Genomic DNA, 18,058 nt, shown 5'->3' on the forward strand with positions numbered 1-18,058 from the left:
ATAATGTTTTTTATGCTAAGTGTTTTTTATGCTAAGGTTCATCCATGTGATAGCATATATCACATTCTCATTTCTTTTTAAGGCTCAATAATATTATATGCATATACCATATTTTGTTTATTGAGCTGTCAGTGGATCTAAGACCTACTATGACATTGAAGGACTTACAAAGCCTTGCTCTTGCCAGCCTCTCCACCCTTCTCTTTTGGGATAGTCTTTGCCTTCTTCTTTCTATGCTCTCACCTTGTTTCCATCCTATAAGAGCTATAGTCTTATGTATGCCATTCCCTCTGGTGAGAATGATCTTCCACTATCCCTGCAACTCTTGTGCAACTTAAATATCACTTAGCCTCAGTATCTCCACATTTAGTTCCTGGGGTCCCACAAAGAAAGGTTGGTCAGACTCCTTTCCCCACTTAATTATTTTTGTAGAACCTCTATATGTCTTTATGGCGCATATTACCACTGTAATTTATTCATTAATTTGCATATGTTTGTGTAATGACTGCCTTCCTTGCCAAATGGTAAACTCCTGTGTATTTAATGCTATCTCCCTTTTTTCTGTCATAATGTCTATAATGTAGGTGCCTAGTAAGTAGTTGTTGAATGAAGCTATAGATTGAATGAATGAATCCTGAAAAGAGAAAATTTCAGGGCTACATGCTGAGAGCGTTTGGATTTTAAAATGTCTGTGAGATGTTAAATTACCAGTGAGATCTCAAAAAGTCATCTTGCCATAGCATAGATCTTTGCTCTGTCATTTCTCTGTTGATTAAAAACTTTCATTATTTGAAGATGCTTCAGGGCTTCCAAAAATGTAACCAACAACAGCAGCAGAGACAGTTTACATTTTCTGAGTGTTTATTCTCTATCAGGCTTTGTACTGGATGCTTCCCATGTATTACCTCATCTAAATCTCACAATAACTCTGAAAGGGAGGTTCTGTTTCATTTGTTTGTTTTTAATTTCTGTTTCCAAATGAGAAGAGCAAGGCTCAGACTGTTTAAATAACTTGCATAGGGTCACTCAGCCTGTAAGTGGCAGGCCCGGAAGTGGGGTCGGATCTGAGTTTTGTAGCCTGGGATAGAGCCCACCCCTCCTCCTCATCAACTGAAGTAGTCTCTTTTTATCTGTTTTGCAAATGGGGCCTTTGCCTCAGTTTTCTTTAGAGCCAGGGGTTTGTGGCTAAAGAAGAATTTGAAAACTCCAGGCCTGTAGAGTATATTTGACTGGGATGTACCCTTTTCAGCTTCATGCTGTCCCTCCACTACATCTCCCACCGTGCTTCCCAAAATGCACTTTGCATTCTTCTGCAGCTAACAAGTTACTGTGCATCCATAAGGCAGTTTCCAAATCTCAAGATAGAAGTGTTGTGTTTTCTGTATGCTCCTTCCACAGTAGATACTAGCAACAGTCATCCTCTTTCTAAGTAGTGGCTGACAAGTTTGTCTCCACCACTAGTCTGAGCCTCTGGAAAAGATGGGCCAGGTCTGCCTCTTCTGGAGCTCCTTGGTCTGGCCCAAGAACTGGCACAGAGGGTAGGAGGCTCAGCCAGTGCTTAATGGGTGAATGCACATCAACTTAAAGTGGGTACTCAGAACTAACCAGCTGAGTTCAGAAGCCTGGAATACAAACTCTAATGTATACTCACAGAACCCCAGGAATGCAAGGTGGAGATGATCAGATGTATTAATCACATTTGGAAAAGAATGAAAATATTTCCATAATAAAATATGTTTATTTTCTAAAACAGATATGCCCTCATTGTTTCATGAGGAAGTAATTAAACATGTTTGATTAAAACATTCATAAACATGATCATTTATTCAAAGCTACTATATATGCTGCTCTCTTTATTGGTACTTTATCTGTTGTGTCTGCTTCTCCTAATCCTCCTGTAAGGTGTCTTTTTAAATCTTCATTTTAGAGATAAGGAAACTGAGGCTCACAGAGATTAAGTAACTTGCCCAAGGATAGTCAACTTCTGAGCAATAGATACAGGTATGAACCTAGTCTGTCTGACTTCAAAACCCGTGCCTTGCCATCACCCTAACTGCTTCTGATCTTGTATTTTAGATACTTTTCAGCTCAGTACCCTGAACCAGCACACACATGCCCTTCTCCCCCTCAGCCCTCCCTGTGTCCAGCATGGTTTGTCTTCCTCCCGCCCTTTCCCCCTTCTTACTGCACTCCACTCTCCATTTCCATGTAGTATCTTTTTGATTATTGCCTCTTTGCATCCTGAAATGGAAATATTTTTGACAATGTCAGTGATTGGACACTATTACATGTGGAAACTGGTGTTAATAGTGTGGTAATGTCACATTTGCATTAATAAATACAAAATAATACATTTTATTAAGGCCAAATTACCTATATTATGATTTTGTTTTCTTTCTATAGCCTTTAATTCTTAAGTTTTTTTGAGTCTCATTTTATATTTTTTAAATGTATGTTTTTTCCTCCATTTAAAATATAACACTGTAGTGAAAAGTTGATCAGATAATTTTTTTTCTTTTATTAAGCATTTTCTAAACAGTGAGATACCTATTTGAAATTATGTGAAATGCAATATTGAAATACTTCAGTATGTTCTTTTTGGAGAAGTTTATGAGGTTTCTTAAAGACTTAGATTCATTTATTTTCTGCCCCTCTTAGTATTTCAGCAGGATTAAGTTCTTTGAATCAGTGGATCAAGTTTTAATTTTCCTGTTCCTTCCTTATACTGACATATGCTTTGGCAGAACAAAAAAGAGACCTAAACATGTCAGCATGATTTTTGTTCAATGAATTAAAAACCATAAAAGTAACAAGATCTGATCCAAATCCCTAAACTCCTGACATGGTGGTTTTGTCCTTTTCAGTCCCAAGCTTCATATTACTGACTTTGAAGAGCTTTCTGCCTGGAAGCAGAAGTAATGGCAGCAGTGCGTGATTTACTTGAAATAGATTACAAGAGTAAAAAGAATACAGGCCAGAAAGATCGGGGTTTGAATCCCAGTTCTCTCACTCATGCTCATGGGCAAGTCACTTAACATCTGTGAGCCTGTTTCCTCATTTGAAGAGTTGTGAGGATTCAATGAAGTAACATACTTAAAGTACTCACGTGGCATAGAAGGGTTTAATAATAGTAGTAATTAGACTCATTGTTATTTTGAGAATACCTTCAAATAGCTGAATCCAAAAGGATTTACATAAATATAACTGTTCACTTCAGAGCTTATTCTTTCTCAAAATTCTTTAATTTTTTTCTCAGCAGAGAAAATATAAGGTAGATGTTACTAAATCTTTAACAGCTGCTCATCACTATTCCACACTGAACATGTACCCAGAACTTGGGATTGTCCTTCCTTGAGCAAGAACCGTGTTGATTTGAGAGTAAGGAAGCATAAGCATGTCCATTTCAGGACCCAGGGGGCAGAGGAATGCTGTCATACTAAGACCATTGGCTTTTGTGACAGGCCAGCTTGGGTTTGACTGGGTCTGACTTTGTGTAAGGTACCAAATTTCTTTGGGCCTCATTTTCTTCATCTGTAAAACATGGTTTGTGACCTTGCAAGACTCTCTGTGATATGGCTTCCCAGCCTGTTTTCTTGTCACTCCTTTCTTTGTTATCAGTGCTCCAGCCAATTCCTTAAATGAAGCATGGGCTCTTGGTGGTTTTGTCCTTTTCAGTCCCAAGCTTCATATTACTGACTGTGAAGAGCTTTCTGCCTGGAAGCAGAAGTAACGGCAGCAGTGCATGATTTACTTGAAATAGATTAGAAGAGTAGCAGAAAGAATACAGGCCAGAAATATTGGGATTTGAATCCCAGTTCTGTCACTGGGAAGTTTGGTACCTTATACAAAGTCAAACCCAGTTTGCCCATGTTTGGGCACCTTAAAGCCTTTATACATGCGTTTTCCTCCTCCTGGAAATTCCAGGAGTTCAGCCCACAGAGAGGAAAGTTACAAACTGCTGAACTGGTTGACAGAGTGATGTTAAATTCTTGGCCAGCAGTTAATGTATAGAATGATTTTGTTGAATGTCTTTTGTCTTTTATCAGAGTAACCAGAGAGCACAGAGAAATGCTGGTGAAACTGGCCAAACAGAACACCAACAAGGCCAAAGACTCTTTACGGAAGGTTCGCACCAACTCAATGAACAAGCTGAAGAAATCCAAGGATACAGTCTCGGAGGACACCATTAGGCTAATAGAGAAACAGGTACTATTGCCAACAATGTAGTAGTGTCTATGTATTCAGCACAAGGAATCATTTGTTCATGTTTGAGGTGAGGACAGTTAAAACAGAATACCTCTGATCTTTCATTCACGTTATCAACATTGTCTGAGTCTCTGTTCTGGGCCTAGCCTAATGCCAGATTCAGAGGGATCCATAGAGGAGGATAAGACACTTGTATTGTGTACCAGGTTTTGTGCTGAACACTTTATATTACTTCATTTACCCTCATCACTACAAAACTATGAGGTAGGTAGTAAGGAAACTGAGATTCAGGCAAGTTAAATAACTTGCCCGAAATCACGCTGCTGGAAATTGGTAGAAATCGGATCCATACTTAGGCAGACTGATTTCAGAGCCTCTATGCTAATGCTGTCCTGTCTGGTTTTCTGGTTGCTGAGAATTGAGCACTTAGTGTTCTCAGTGTGCTGAGTAGTGGCACTTGAATAAGTCTTAAGCTACTGGAGTAAAATAGTGAGAGACAAGGGGGAAAAGTGTAACCATATGTACAAAGGTATGGTGATATAAAAACAATATTCAGTTAAGATCATTGGGGTTTGAACGTAGGATAAGACTAGGGAATGAATAAAGAAAACAGAGTGGCTACATAATAGAAGGAAGGTCTCGTATACCAGGTTTAGGAGCTTGAATGTTAACATGTACAGACTTTCCCGCATTGGCTGTGCATCTATATTAGTCATGTATGGCCACAATAATGGTACATAACTACCCCAAAACTCAGTGATCGACAATATCAAAGCATTATTTCTTGTTCTCATTTCCATGGGCGAGCTGGGGTGTAGCTATTCTAGGCTGGGCTCAGTGGGCTTGGCTCCAGATCTTGGATTGGGTTCACATCTGCTTTATATATCTCTCAATCTTCCGAAGCCAACAGGTTTCCTAGGGCCTCTTTTCATGGTAACAGCAGATGCCAAGATCATAAGCCCAACCACTCAAGTACATTTTAAACACCTGCTCTTGTCACATTTGATTGGCCAAAGCAAGTCACATGGGCCAAGGTCAATATCTTTGGTACAAGGAAATATATATATTTATGGAGGTCTGGGGAAAGAAGTGAATATTTGCCGAACAGCATCTAATCTACCAGAGTACCTTAATCACTTGGGTAGCTTATAAAAATCCAGGTATCTGGGGCCTCATTTCCAGAGATTGAGTCAATGAATCTGGGACAGAGCCAGGAATCTGTATTTTAAATCCTTCTCAGGTGATTCTCATACAGTGACATGCTTAAAAGATTTTTTTTAGATGATGGAGAGAGCACATCTATGTTTATGAAAGATGACTATGGTGGCCAGGTAGAAAACAGATTGTAGGGGGCAAGACTGGAGGCAGGGAGATAGGGATGCTGCTGCAGAAATCCAACCAGGAAGTGATGGTGGCCTGAACCTGAGTGGCACCTATGGAAAGATGTGGAGATAGAATTAGTAATGTTCAATGTAATATAAAGGGTTTGATAGGCCTTAAAGCCTCCTCATCCACAATAAAGCATTGTTTTAGGGAGATTGAACAGGCGTGTGGGCTGGATAGGGAGTGAAGAGAGAAGCGAGAAGCAAGGGACCCCTGGAGAAGTTCATAAATTGACTAGCTGCTCCCCTTCTCCTCCACCAGCAGTTAAAATGCTAGTTTTACTAACATTTTACTGGTAGGACAGCCACAACAGTCACCTGGGGGGGAATTTTAGGTGGCTTCCTGGGCCCTGCTCCTGCATTTTCTGATACATTTTCTGATACAGTAGCTCTGCCTAGGAATGTACATTTTTATTTTACTTACTTTTATTAATTCATTTTTCTTGAGATGGGGTCTCACTGTGTTGCCCAGGCTGGTCTTGGGCTCCTGGGCTCAAGCAGTCCTCCTGTAGCTGGGATAACAGGTGCGCCCAGCTGGAATGTGTAGTTTTAAAAAGCTCTCAGGTAATTCTGTAAAAGCACACATAGAAGATAATGACCTAGAAGCCTTGTAATGTACCTGTGTAATGATACTAGAGTTAGAAAAAGATTGTTCTGCACTTGATGTCCTATGACCTTGGGGAAGTTGCTTGATTCTTTGGAGTCTGTTTTCTGTAAAAAGGGATTGGTAATTTCTGCCTTGCATGGTTTCCTTGGTATGCTAGAAAGCACCATTAGTGTACCTGACACCCAAACCCTCAAAACTCCCCTCTTGCCATCTCTCTGCCCTCCTCCTTCCCTGTATCAGCTAAAAGAGGAGGTTCAGAGATTAGGCGGGCCTTTCCTGAGCACTGACCAGGCCTCATTAATAGTCTGGGCCCTGGCTCCAGCTGGGTCAGCTCCTTGTCTTTCTCCTACGGGATTTCTTCACTGCTTTGCCTTGTCATTGCTTCTTGGTGGTAAGCCTATGGACCTTCAGGGCCTGCCAGGCACTAGTCACTCAGCAAGCCAGGACATCTGCCTCAGGGACCAGAGCCCACAACTCCTGAAAGAGGAAGAATGATCAGATAGCAAGCATTCTTGATAAAACTCTCTTGACAAAGACCTTGCTGGAAGCCTTCACTCATTAGCACTGGCTTTTCGCCATCCTCTTCAGATTAGATTTTTTTTTTTTAGTGCTTCTTACTGTGATTTTTTTAAGTGAAAATAGCTGTATTCGTTTTGCTGCTAAAACAACGAAGAAAGTAATTGAAATCTCAGCACTCAGATGACTGTTGTTAACATTTTAGTGTAGAACTTCAAGTTATCTCTTGAAACAAGAAAAAGTATCGTACTATTTATATGATATGATATATCATAGATGTCTTTCTAAAAATATTATTATTTAAATGTTTATTCTTTTTTGTTGTTGTTGTTGCCCAGGCTGAAGTGCAGTGGCGCAATCTCGGCTCACTGCAACCTCTACCTCCTGGGTTCAAGCGATTCTCCTGCCTCAGCCTCCCGAGTAGCTGGGATTACAGGCACGTGCCACCATGCCCTGCTAATTTTTTTATTTTTAGTAGAGATGGGGTTTCACCATGTTTGCCAGGCTGGTCTTGAACTCCTGACCTCAGATGATCTGCCCACCTTAGCCCCCCAAAGTGCTGGGATTACGGGCATGAGTGCCCAGCTAAATGTTTATTCTTAACCAGGATTGTTAATAACTTAATTTACTGTCATAAAGTTAAAAGTTTGGAACAGTAGAGAGCCTTATATACACTTCATGGTGTTCTTTCTACTGTCAGAAGGCCCCAGACTGGAATTTTTGGTGTGTGTGTACGTGTGCGTGCATGTTTTAAAGATATAAAACAAGGTTATGGCTGATTGTTGCTTCATCAGTTTTAAAATTTTGTTTACTTTTGTTCCTTATTGTCAAAGCAATATATGTTCATTGGAGAAAATGTGGAGTACAGAAGACTGCCTAAAACAATGGGAGAAAGTACATCCTCCCCTCCCACATTGGAGAGGCAACCACTCTTTAACATTTTGGAATATTTCTTTTTTCCTTTTTTTTAAAAAAAAAAAAACTACATAGTTTTAAACATGATTGATAACATATAGTATATATACAATTTTGTATTCAGCTTTTTATTTTCTATTTGACCTCAAAGGCATTAGCATTTTTCATGTCTTGAAAAACTCTTTGTAAAACTCTTTCTGATGGCTGCTAAATAGTTGGTGGTGTGATGTTCACTTTCATAAGCCCTCTTTTTGGACATTTGAGTTTGTTGAAACTTTTTTGTTATAAGGTTGCAGTGAATATATATATATATAAATCTTTGTTGAGATGATTTCCTTAGAATAGACTGAAACGTCCCAAGTGTGGAATTACTGTACAGAGGGATTGCATATTTTTTATAAGATTCTTGGTACATACTACTATGTTTTTAGAATACATATGTATTTAATTTGCCTTTTATAACCCCTAACACTTGAACCTAGAATTTTTTATCTGAGCTGAAAATGTTGCTTATCTGGGAACTGTTGCTTTTACTTTCACACTCTACAGAAAAGATTGTTATTCTTTGTATAAATCCTTACGACCTTTCTAGAGGATAATATATACTAAAATCCATACATTTCTGATTTAGTGACTTAGGAATTTGCCCAAAATAAATAATCAAGAGCCTTATTTATAGGAATGTTCATTGATATATATAATAGTAGAAAACTGGAAACTGTCTATAAATTTCTGACTGTGGGAAGTAAATTGTTTTACATTCATTAGAATCTACATAGAAAGTTATAAAAATATTTTATAGACATGGTAAATTTTTTTGGAATTTGCTTTTAAAAGGTAGATTATACAGCAGTTTGATTTTAGTTTTATAAAGAAAAGTCACATGTACATGGGGTCGGCAGCTTATACATGTCAAAATATTAAAGGTGGTCATTTCAGATGATGGGATTATAAACAATTTGGATTTTATTTTGAGTGAGATTATCTTTTTTAATTTTTCAAAAATCTTTTGAGGTCAGATTTTTTAAAGCTTTATTATAAAAATGCTTCTTCAATTTTTGGTGTATAAGAATGAAATGATAGGCCGGGCGCAGTGGCTCACGCTTATAATCCCAGCACTTTGGGAGGTCCAGGCAGGTGGTTCACAAAGTCAGGAGATCGAGACCATCCTGGCTAACACGGTGAAAGCCTGTCTCTACTAAAAACATAAAAAATTAGCCGGGCATGGTGGTGGGCGCCCGTAGTCCCAGCTACTCGGGAGGCTGAGGCAGGAGAATCGCTTGAACCCGGGAGGCAGAGCTTGCAGTGAGCCGAAATCGCACCACTACATTCCAGCCTGGGCGACAGAGCGAGACTCCATCTCAAAAAAAATAAATAAATAAAAATAAGAATGAAATGATTCATTTGTAGGTTCTATCCCTATAGTCATATTTGACCCCCAGATTTCCTGAACTGTCCCCCCCCCCGCTACTTCCCAACCCCTATTCCAGGCAAGCTGTGCTGAAGAAGGACCGAGGTCTTCCCGCTCAGGACTCTGACATCTGCCAGCCTGCTGTTTCACCTTTGCTTTGGTTTGCTGTAAATGGGCCTGCTGAACATTAAAGCACTTGGCAGAAACCACCAGTAAATCTGGCCAAGATCCTTTCACTGCTGCCTTTCCCCGAGAAACAGTGCTGCTCTGAAATGAGCAAAGCTGGGTGCTAGCAGAGCTAAAGGAGGGAAAGGCTCCTGGCAGACGGGTGGAAGGCAGGGAGGCTGGTCCAGGCAAGGCAGCGGGTGTTTTGAGCTAGGCCTCAGGAAGGATGGCTGGTAGGCGGGCCTGCCCCAGGAGTGTACTCTGTGCTCCTGCCATTCCCCTTCTCTGTCCCTGCCTTTCATTTTCCTGAATTTGTAAGTAGCAAATGTGATGATGATAATGATGATGACGATGTTACAATCTCTGAGGCGGGGTATTATGTTTGCAAGGGTTCTTGCTTTGGAGTGAGACAGACCTAGATTAAAATCCTGGCTGTTTTACTTCTTAGCTGTTAATGTCAGCAAATGGTGTCATCTTTTTGAGCCTCTGTTTCTTCATCCATAAAGTGGGAGCACAGGATTGATATGAGGACCAAATGATGCTACATACTTAAAAGTGGCTAGTATGGTGGCTGGTCCTCAATAATTGTTCGCCCTATTTCTTTATCCTTCTCTTCTCCCCAGTCTTGTGACTTTAAATGTAGAACTTGGATTGACAGTTAATGTCCCTAACACAGCCTGTCTGAAATGAGGCAGGACTAGGCCAGGTGCTGTGGGACCCCTCCAAAATGGAATAAGAGCCTCAAACTGGCCATTAAGGTAGGTGAGTTCTTGGCTCAGCCACACTGCTGAATTTCTTTCTTTTTTTTTTTTTTGTTTTGAGACAGAGCCTGGCTCTGTCCCCAAGGCTGGAGTGCAGTGGCGCAGTCTTGGCTCACTGCAAGCTCTGCCTCCTGGGTTCACGCTGTTCTCCTGCCCCAGCCTCCCCAGTAGCTGGGACTACAGGCTCCTGCCACCATACCCGGCTAATTTTTTGTATTTTTAGTAGAGACGAGGTTTCACCGTGTTAGCCAGGTTGGTCTCGATCTCCTGACCCCGTGATCCGCCCGCCTTGGCCTCCCAAAGTGCTGGGATTACAACCACTGACTTTTTATGTGATCTTGGACAGATCAGTTAACATTCTGTGCCTTGATTTACTCCTCTGTAAAATGGGGATAATACCTATTCTACCTGCTTTATAGAGGCTATGTGAGGTTGTTGGATTTGAATGAAGTAACAGAAGATAAGACACTTTGCATTCCTACTATGCAACTGTCAAGTTAAATAATGTTTATTATATGGTAAAGAGAGATAATAGTCTTTCGTATGTTATAGGGATTGTGTGCAATAATGCATGTAAAGTTTTAGGCAAGTGTCTGACATGTGGTAAGTACTCGGTAAGTGGAAGCTGTTGTTGGCCTTGTTGCTATTAATCATTATTTTAAGACGTCTGATAAAGATGGAAAAGATGAACTTACAGGCAGGCTGTCCCCAAGAACACCTTATGCTTGTACTATGGTAAAATGTTAGTAAATATTTTCATTAATTTTTTTTTTTTTGAGAGAGAGTCTCTGTTGCCCAGGTTGGAGTGCAGTGGCACCATGTCGGCTCACTGCATCCTCCACCTCCTGGGCTCAAGCTATCCTCCCATCTCAGCTTCCTGAATAGCCGGGACTACAGGCGTGTGCCACCATGCCTGGCTAATTTTTTGTGTTTTTTTAGAGATGGGGTTTCCCCTTGTTGCCAGGCTGGTCTCAAACTCCTCGACTCAAGTGATCCTCCCACCTCAGCCTCCCAAAGTGCTGGGATTACAGGTGTGAGCCACCACACCTGCCCTTTTTCATTAATTAATTGGAAAGAAGTCAGGAAGTGATAGTAAAAGTTATAGTAACACGAAATAGCAAATAACCAGTTTAAAATGTGCATGCATATTAATTTGATAGATGAGGAAACTCAGAGTCAAAGTGGAGAAATGACCTACACATTTTCAACCCACTAATTTCACCCAGAACCCATGTTATCAAATTGTTACCCTAAGTATTACCCTAAGTACTCTCCCTCCTCCCAGTCCCCATCCTCCCTGTCCCCAAACTACCCTCAAAGCCATTTTTCCAGAGGAGGCTTTCAGCCATCATTCCTGGCTGTCCCAGGCTGCCAGCCTGCAGGTGTTGGAGTACTGCTGGGCACCATGCCACACCCCATGCAAGGCAGCCACAGGGGGCAAAAGCATCTCAAGGCTTTGTGGCTAGCTGAGTGAGGAGGGACCAAGCTGTCATTCTGAGTCCAGCCACTCTTGCAGAGTGTCTGGCAGCCCCCAGGTGTTTTGCTTTTCTAGCTGAAAAAATGCACAGCTGTTGCTATGGTGAGAGCCTGGCCACCTCCCTGCCCGGGACCGATTGCTCTAAATCCTTTTTAGTTTCTACCCTTTTTAGTGCATTTACTTCTCAATTCCTAGCCAAGGCCTGTGGTCTGCAAATAAAGATGTCCAACAGCCGCTATGCTGCTGAGCATGCAGATCCTTGGCACATGCTGCAGCCCTTAAAGCCTCCTGCCTAAGGCTTCCTGCTTTCAGTCTCTTTTCGACATAGGAAGGAGACTGCAGCAGCTACTAAACTGTATTGTGTTTTTTCATTCTTGGAGTACATGTTTATGGCAGAAAATTTGGAAAATATAGAAAAGCACAGAAAACTTCAATAATTATTCACTTAGTGTGTTTTTCCTGAGAACTTGATATGTGTTAGGTCCTAGGCTGGATGTGACAGAGATGGACATGAACAATACATTGCCTGTCTTCCCATCAGTAAAATATAACCACTATTAATATTTTGACAAGTTTCCTTCCAGTTTTTAAAAATACACAATTTTTTGTTTACATATTTTAGAGATCATTTCTACTATGTATATACACAATTTTGTGTCCTGCTTTTCTTCAATTCAAGGATAATGTGAGCATGTTTCCATATGTACTGGAATGTTATTCATATTAACACCCTATCCTTAAGTAGTAGAAAATCTTAACCATTTTTAATGACTATATGTATTCAACTACTTCCCCATTCTATAACTTTAGATTTTCTAATTTTTGTATTATTAAATATAAAGCTGGGATAAATATCTTTGTGTATAGAACTTCAGAAAATTTTTTCAGATCCTGTTCATGTGATAATTTCCCAGTTGAGAGATTTTGGGGTTAAATGGTATGCACATTTGCATCAATTTGAATTTCTATCAGTGATATATGAGCTTATCCATTTCATCATAGTTTGCTGGCATTGAATATTGTAATTAAAAACCACAGCATCAAATTTTGCTATGATAGCTGAATTGTATCTTGTTTTAATTTGCATTTCTTTGATGTCTATTTTCCATGTTTGGTAACCAGATGTACCTCATTTTTTTTCAAGGCTTTTTTTTTTCACTTAACTATTGGGATCTTAATATTCTTATCAATTTGTATGAGGGCTTTATATACAAAGTGTTTCAGGTGTAGGAAATTCTAGAGGCTCATTAAGGAACAGATAAGACTAGCTTCTCTATATTGTAGAATAATAGTAAAGAATTTTGGGCTGTGGAATATGAATGCTGTGGATTAAATTTTGTCATTCCAACTTTCTAGCTATGTGTCCTGAATAAGCGATCTAAATGCCTCAGTTTTCCTATCTGCAAAATGGGGATAATAATAGTATCTATCTTATGGGTTTGCTGTTAAGAGTTAAAAAGAATGTATATATAGGCCGGGTGTGGTGGCTTACGCCTGTAATCCCAGCACTTTGGGAGGCCAAGGTGGGAGGATCACGAGGACAGGAGATCGAGACCATTCTGGCGAGCACGGTGAAACCCCATCTCTACTAAAAATACAAAAAAAAATTAGCCGGGCGTGGTGACGGGCACCTGTAGTCCCAGCTACTCGGGAGGCTGGGGTAGGAGAATGGCGTGAACCCAGGAGGCGGAGCTTGCAGTGAGCCGAGATTGCGCCACTGCACTCCAGCCTGGGCGACAGAGCGAGACTTTGTCTCAAAAAAAAAAAAAGAATGTATATATAAAGTTCTTAGTACAGTGCCTGACTGGTACTTAATGTGAACTTTTGTCACTATTATTATTTCTCACATAACCTTTTCATGTTTCTGGAATATTCATCCCCCTACCCTTTTCCAGCCTTATTAATCAGGCTGTCTCATTTTGTGTTCTTGCAGATCAGCCAAATGGCCGATGACACAGTGGCAGAACTGGACAGGCATCTGGCAGTGAAGACCAAAGAACTCCTTGGATGAAAGAAAGTCCACTGGGGCCAGCAATACTCCAGAGCCAGTTTCTGCTGGATCCCATGGGTGGCACATTGGGACCTCTCTCCCTCCACACAGAAGATTGTCACCATGCTGACAGAAGGCTGTCCTTGTGAGGCCCAGCCTTCCAGGGGAACACTCAGACATGTTCATTCTCTTCCTGCTTCTGCTCTGGGCCTTCTGATGTGGGTGGCTCTCAGAAAATACTTGCTGCTGGCAAAGGGCCTGTACTCAGGCATTTGCTTTGACTTGATGTTGCCAAGGGACTGAGGCCATTGGCAGGCTTAGTACCACCTGCTCCTCATCTTAGGAGCCTCCTTTTCGAATAATTAGGCTCTGTTCCCATTTTAAAACTCTGATATTGGCCTTCACCTGTGACTGGACACTTTACTAGAGGCCCATTTTCACTAAACAATAAAATCTAAATAAATTGGAAGGAATAACAACCACAAAGGAAAGAATAGAGTTGGTCTGGATTGATGATCACTGAGGATCTGTATGTGAGGCACCCAGAACAGTAGTTTTGCTTGTGAGTCATCTTCACACATGCTCTTTTCTCTGCCTGGATCTCTCTTCCCCTCCTTACCTGGCCAGTCCTGTTTATCATCAGGCCTTGTCTTAGATATCACATCCTCTGGGAAGTCTTCTTTTCCCCTCTAACCTAGGACCCTCATTACCGGCTCTCATAGCACAGTCTACTGCTTTGTACGAACTCTAAGTATTCTTTTTGCATGTAATTAGCCTGTATATCCTCAGAACTTTGTGAAATGCCTGGAGCATAGTAGGCAGTCATATGTTGTATTGTGAATAAATTGCACATAGTAGCTACCCAGCAAATGCTGACTTCTTTTCTTTCTGGTCTTAACACTCTCTTTCTATCATTTTCCACTCTTGTACTTGTTCTCAACATTTACTTGGTAGTGACATACCTTTCCTGCAGGGCCTGCCCATTGTTGACAGACAAGTAGTTTATTGTGGCTTATTTTCGGATACTGGGTTGTTAGGTTTTTTCCCTCCAATTATTTTTTATTCATTCATTCATTCCTAATATAGCCATTATGAGTTAGGTATAGTTCTAGGCATTATTTATAATCTTGACAGTAAACTTAAGAGATATGTATTATCTTCATTTTACAAATAGGAAAACTAAGTCTTGACAGTATTAGGTAATTTGCCCAAAGTAACAAAGCAAAGCTGATCAGTGGTAGAAGGTTTTCATGATTCATTGTCAGCGTCATTTACATAGAGGTGAAGTTTCTTGTGCAGGGTTACACAGCTAGCAAGTAGCAGAGCTGGAATTCAAATTGAGGCCTGATGTGCTAATGTAAAAGGAAAAAAACAAACTTTTTTTCCTTTTGTACTTTCACACTCAACATGGGAACACTTCTGTGACAAGGTGTGTGAGTTTGTTTCCCCCACACACCAAGCAATTCTCCAGCAGACACCAACTGGGTATCCTATAATTCAATTCAGTTCTGACATTGCCTGGAAATAGTGTCAGATCCCACAGGTTGAGGGCTCCATCTCCCAAGACTGCCAACACTTTTGATGCCAGTCATGAGTCTGGGCCACCCATACTCCTGACTGACCAACTACAAACTAGAGTCCTTGACTTCCTTTGGTTCAGCTAATTTCCTAGGACAGCTCAAACAACTCAGGGAAACACGTTCACTGGTTTATTATAAAAAATACAGCTGAACAGCCCAATGAAGGAGGTACACAGGGCAAAGTTAAGGGAGAGGGAGAGGGTATGGAGCTTCCATGCCTTCTCTGGGCTCACGCTCTCTCAGCACCTCACTAATCTGGAAGGAACCACTGTGTCCTGCTGCCTTCATTAGCATTTAGTGAGCACCAATTGTTTGTCAGGTAGTGAACTATGTACTGGCAATACAAAAATGGGAAAGATATGACCCCTGTTTTGGGGGGGTACATAGTGCACTGAACTAAATTGCTGTCTATAATAATCTATTGGGTGGAAAAGTAGGAAGTTCATTCCAGTTCTGCAAGGTGTCTGCTTTCAGAATGGAGCCCACTTTGGTGGTGGCAAGGCCTGGCTGAGTTCTTTCAAAGTAACATCCAACTTCTCTTTGCTCTTTGACTTCCTCCAGATTCTCTCCTGTGCTGGAGGTAATAAGGGTTGCACTTGCCTCTTTACTTACACTGGTGAAACATGCAGTGAGGATTCAAGGTCAAAATTGGGTCAAAGTTAAACTAACACAGTCTCCTGCCCCACTTACCTGTCCTCTAACCCCATTCACCAGCCCTAAGTGGTCATCACATTATCAGAAGTCAGCTGGGGGAAGAGCAGGGATAGATACAGCAATTAAGGAGCCTCTTTTGGGGTGAGCCACATGACAGGGGCTTTGCAACAGTCTTTCATGAGTGGCCGAAATCCACCACTCACTGCAAATGTGCTTCTCAAAGATGCAGGATTTTTTAATAAACAGAGGAAATGATAAATTATGTTGTAACTCCACTCCAAAGGCATTTGGTTCTTAACAGCCAAATCCTCTGTAGTCTTTAAATAAACAAAAACTTATTTGGTGAACAGACAGGGAGGAAAATGAAAGATTTTCTGTACTTGGGTTCCACATGTCAACAATTTCTCTCCTGTGTGTATGTTGGCCAAAGCTGTATCATGATAAATGAATAAAGGAAAACCTCGAGCCCAGGGCAGTCAGACAGCTCAGCAAATGGCTTTCAGATGATTACTCAATTTCAGTTGACATTTATCAAAGAGTTTCTCTGTTACTCTGTGTCAGGGCTATAGTGGTGACAGGGACAAGAATGAGACTACCTGTTTGGATGTGCTGAGAATGAGTAATGCTGGAGCAATTCATTCTCCATCCCTTCTCTCCTACAGCCTCTCTGAAAAAGAAACGCTAGGTATGGAAATTCTCACACTTGCCAGAAGAATTAACCACCTCTTCTATTCAGTTTAATGACTTTCAAAGTCCTATGAAATATTCAGGCTGAAGAGAATTTGAGAATTTTTTTCCCGTTTGTGTGTGTGTGTGTGTGTGTGTGTGTGTGTGGGAAATTACAAAATAAGTTGGAATGCAGAAAGTTAAAAAAAAACATCTCACCAGTCCCTAATCCTGCTCCTTTAAAATTAGGTATATATCCTTCCAGACCTCCTTTCTCTGTGCATATATATGTGTGTGTGTGTGTGTGTGTGTGTGTGTGTGTGTGTGTGTGTGTGTGTGTGTGTGTGTGTGTGTGTGTGTGTGTGTGTGTGTGTGTGCGTTTCATTTTGTTTTGCCTTTTGAGACAGTGTCTCACTCTGTCACCCATCATGCAGTGGCACAATCATAGCTCACTGTAGCCTTGAACTCCTTGGCTCAAGCAATTCTCCCACCTCAGCCTCCTGAGTAGCTGGGACTGCAGCTATGCACTACCACACCTGGCTGGCTTGCTTTTTTTTTTTTTTTTTTTTTTGCTTTGTTTCCTAGGCTGTTCTCAAACACCTGGCCTCAAGCAGTCCTTCTGCCTCAGCCTCCCAAAGCGCTAGGATTACAAGGGTGAGCCACTCTGCCTGGCCATATATTATTATTATTATTATTATTATTATTTTTTTGAAATGGAGTCTTGCTCTGTCGCCCAGGCTGGAGTGCGGTGGCGCAATCTCGGCTCACTGCAACCTCTGCCTCCCTGGTTCAAGCAGTTTTCCCTGCTTCAGCCTCCTGAGCAGCTGGGATTACAGGCGCCCGCCACCACGCCCAGCTAATTTTTGTATTTTTTTTTTAGTAGCGATGGGGTTTCACTATGTTGGCCAGGCTGATCTTGAACTCCTGACTCAGGTGATCCACCTGCCTCAGCCTCCCAAATTGCTGGGATTACAGGCATGAGCCACCGCGCCCAGCCATATAATTTTTTAGAAGGAGAGAGGGGAACCATTCATATTCTGATGTTTGCTTTTTTCTCTTACCCCATAATAATCATGGTCATCTGTCCATGTGTGTACATATAGATACAATTTATTCTTTCATTGTGATGGAGTATTCCATAATATGGATCTACCATAACTTATTTCACTATTATCCCATGACACTATTTAAAAATTATTTCACATGCATTGGAGAATGTTTATATTTAAAGATTTTTTTTTTTTTTTTTTAAGAAAAAAGAAAGGGCCCTATTCTAAGATTATCTGATAAGGTCTGTTCTTTCTCCTTCAACCTCAGGCTAACATTTATTGAATGCCTACAGTGGGCCAGGTTCCACGCTAGACCCTTTACACGTGTTCCTACATTGAAACTTCTGATCAATCCTTGTTAATGTAGGTGTTATGATTATCTGTGTTTTTCTGTGAAAAAAAAAAAAACAGGTTCAGAAAGGATATTTAACTTGCCCAAGGTCACACAGGTAGTAAGTGCTAGAATGAAATTTCAAACTCACATCTGACTTTGAAGTAGGTCCTTAATCAGTGTGCTTTGATTCCCAAGTCTTTGCTGAACACTTACTCAAAAGGGACCTCGCACTGTTCTGGACCTGGACGGTGATGTGACAGAAGCAGAAGTCTTGCTTTCATAAAACACATAGCAAGCTGTTCCTAATTAATGACTGCATGTAAAATAGCATAGTACTTGGCACGT

The 18,058-nt window shown here is 40.9% G+C and overlaps 1 protein-coding gene across 4 annotated transcripts in view; it reads left to right on the top strand.

Moving 5' to 3' along the window:
* The window catches only part of MRRF (mitochondrial ribosome recycling factor), a 66,035-nt gene extending 49,883 nt beyond the window's left edge, over window positions 1-16,152 (top strand). For 3 of the 4 annotated variants that reach the window (XM_002820175.5, XM_054521096.2, XM_009244833.4), the window contains 2 exons: window positions 4,047-4,206; window positions 13,374-16,152. In XM_002820175.5, coding sequence (XP_002820221.1) covers window positions 4,047-4,206; window positions 13,374-13,451 — 238 coding nt within the window. In that variant the 3' untranslated portion in view covers window positions 13,452-16,152. Of the gene's footprint in view, window positions 1-4,046; window positions 4,207-13,373 lie in introns of those variants that run through there. The other variant, XM_054521098.1, reaches the window with a different exon arrangement.
* The last annotated feature ends 1,906 nt before the right edge of the window (window positions 16,153-18,058 follow it).

The sequence above is a fragment of the Pongo abelii genome, chromosome 13, assembly GCF_028885655.2.
Source record: "Pongo abelii isolate AG06213 chromosome 13, NHGRI_mPonAbe1-v2.0_pri, whole genome shotgun sequence".
NCBI classification, from domain to species: Eukaryota; Metazoa; Chordata; class Mammalia; order Primates; family Hominidae; genus Pongo; species Pongo abelii.